Below are 2,189 nucleotides of genomic sequence, written 5' to 3'. Positions count from 1 at the left end.
GCTCTTTGAAACTTTCCAAGGAAACCAAGGTATAAAGAAAAAGAGAAAGCAGTAGACTTGACAGTCCACAACAAGAAGAAAAAGAAAACATTTCCCAAAGTGTGTACACTCAAGTTTATCAATTTTCTTCGACACCAAGGTCAGATGGAAACAGCTCTACGAACGAACAGAACCTGGTCAACTTGCACTTGGAAGAGATTGTTCCAGATACCAAAAGAAATGACTTTGACGGTATAAAGCTAGCTATTTCAAGAAGCACGAACAATTCATATAAAAAAGTACAGTATTTTTGGATTGCTAGACACAAGACTAAAGAATTGTAATACGCTATCAATTCGTTAATTCATTACTCTTTTCTTTTCTCAGCAAATAGAAAGACAAAAGAGTATTTTTTATGATGATTGAAAAACAAACTGATACTTGTTTTGTAGTATGGAAACTCAGATTGGTAAGAAGTTGGAAAAAACGATCTCACTCTTACAGACTTTTACATCATGCCTACGTAAGAATGCACTTTAGACAATTTGCTGATTTGTGAATCAAAGACAAGTTTTAACTACTGAAGAAGACATATACAAGGCAAGTGACATAAATAGGAGTAACTTCATTGTGCATTCTCAAGTTGAATATTGCTTAGATAGTGTTACTAGAATGACATGGGTTGTTTGAATTACCTTATATTGTCTGTCCATTTTTCATGAGTCTTTTTTTCCATCAAGTTGTTTTATACTAGCACACGAAAACTATCCCATATGTTAGTGGAGTTATTCATATCTTAGACTTTGTTTCATATAGTATTTATATATCGTCGATAGTCTCTTTAGTAGCAAATGCACAATGATCATATGGATTTATTAGAAGAATTTACTCAAGTAGGTTTGACAAACAAAATACCAACTAGTACTAGTAGTCAATTATCTTAACGCATAAAGGATAACCTAGTTGATAGTTTGCTTGGCAAGAATCATAATGAGAGAAAATCCTCTACATTCTTTTTTGATAGCTGTAGATTGCTTTTACTATAAAACAGGTCGTTGACCACAACTCATTCGAGTGCATTCTTTTTACAGATGACTAATTGTTGGATTATATTGCTATTCTATTCTGTTAGACGAGAATTTTGATTTTGCTATTGGGTCTGATTCTGCATAATATGTTGAGCGCCAGTATACAATACACACTTTTTAGTGATTTTTTCTGGTAATGGGAAAGATGGGCAATTTGAAAAGAGAGGCCGATTGAAAATGGGCCCGCTCAATTTTGATTTGAAAATTGCCATTCTGGGTGTGGGGTGGGAAAGAATGGGTAAATTGGAGATGGGAAAGAGTGGGGAAATTGCGATGGGAGAAATGGGTGGGGAAAGGGGCCAATTTGGGCCAACCACAAAGGTGATCGTGATTTGAAATTGCCATTGTGGTGGGCTGGGAAAGAATGGGTAATTGGAAATGGGAAAGAGTGGGGAAATTGCGATGGGGGAAAATGGGTGGGGAAAGGGGTTGAGGAAATTGGAGAAGAGGGGCCAACCCAAAGGCGATTGTGTTGATTTGAAAATTGCCATTATGGATGCGGGGAAGAATGGGTAAATTGGAAATGGGGGCATTTGAAATTGAGGACAGTGTGCAAAGAGGACTGTGTGTGAATTAAAAATCTTGGGAGAATCCATCCATCAGGAAGAGTGTTTGAAAAATTCCAATTCGAAAAGCAAAAGATTGAAATTTGAACTTCAGTTATATTTTATGAGATAGTAGTAGTAGAAAGTTTAATTACACGCTGTCACATAATGTTTCCATGCTTTCATAATACATTTTTACTCTAAAATAATCTTCTATTATTAAATTTGTAATGAAAATGTAATAACAATTTAATATAGTTAATTGAAACATTTGAAACATTGTTAAAAAATTTAGTCATTGACTTAATTTTCAACTATTACAATTAAATATTCAAAGTAAATATGATATGAAAACAGAAAACTCAACAAAGCAAAAAAAGAATTAATTTTAAAGAGTTATATTTGTACATTCTTCATTTGATTGACAAAAGTAAGTAATTTTTAGTTTAGTTTTACAATATTTACTAAAAATATAGACAATAAAAATAATGATGATCAGTAAAATTTTATAGCTGCCTTGACACGCTATACTATAGACACGCCATAAACGTACGGATTATTTTTTTTAAAAATTAAC

At 33.2% G+C, this 2,189-nt stretch overlaps 1 protein-coding gene across 1 annotated transcript; it reads right to left on the bottom strand.

Moving 5' to 3' along the window:
• Positions 1–1,072: 1,072 nt before the first annotated feature.
• On the bottom strand, positions 1,073–1,578 carry Gasu_61120 (uncharacterized protein). Its single transcript, XM_005702707.1, has one exon. The coding sequence runs from the start codon at positions 1,556–1,558 to the stop codon at positions 1,130–1,132; it is 429 nt and encodes a 142-aa protein (XP_005702764.1). The 5' UTR covers positions 1,559–1,578; the 3' UTR covers positions 1,073–1,129.
• Between the last annotated feature and the right edge of the window lie 611 nt (positions 1,579–2,189).

The sequence above is a fragment of the Galdieria sulphuraria genome (assembly GCF_000341285.1).
Source record: "Galdieria sulphuraria unplaced genomic scaffold scaf_79, whole genome shotgun sequence".
NCBI lineage: Eukaryota > Rhodophyta > Bangiophyceae > Galdieriales > Galdieriaceae > Galdieria > Galdieria sulphuraria.
The sequence above is the reverse complement of the archived record's forward strand: the minus strand, read 5'-3'. Positions and strand labels throughout refer to the sequence as shown.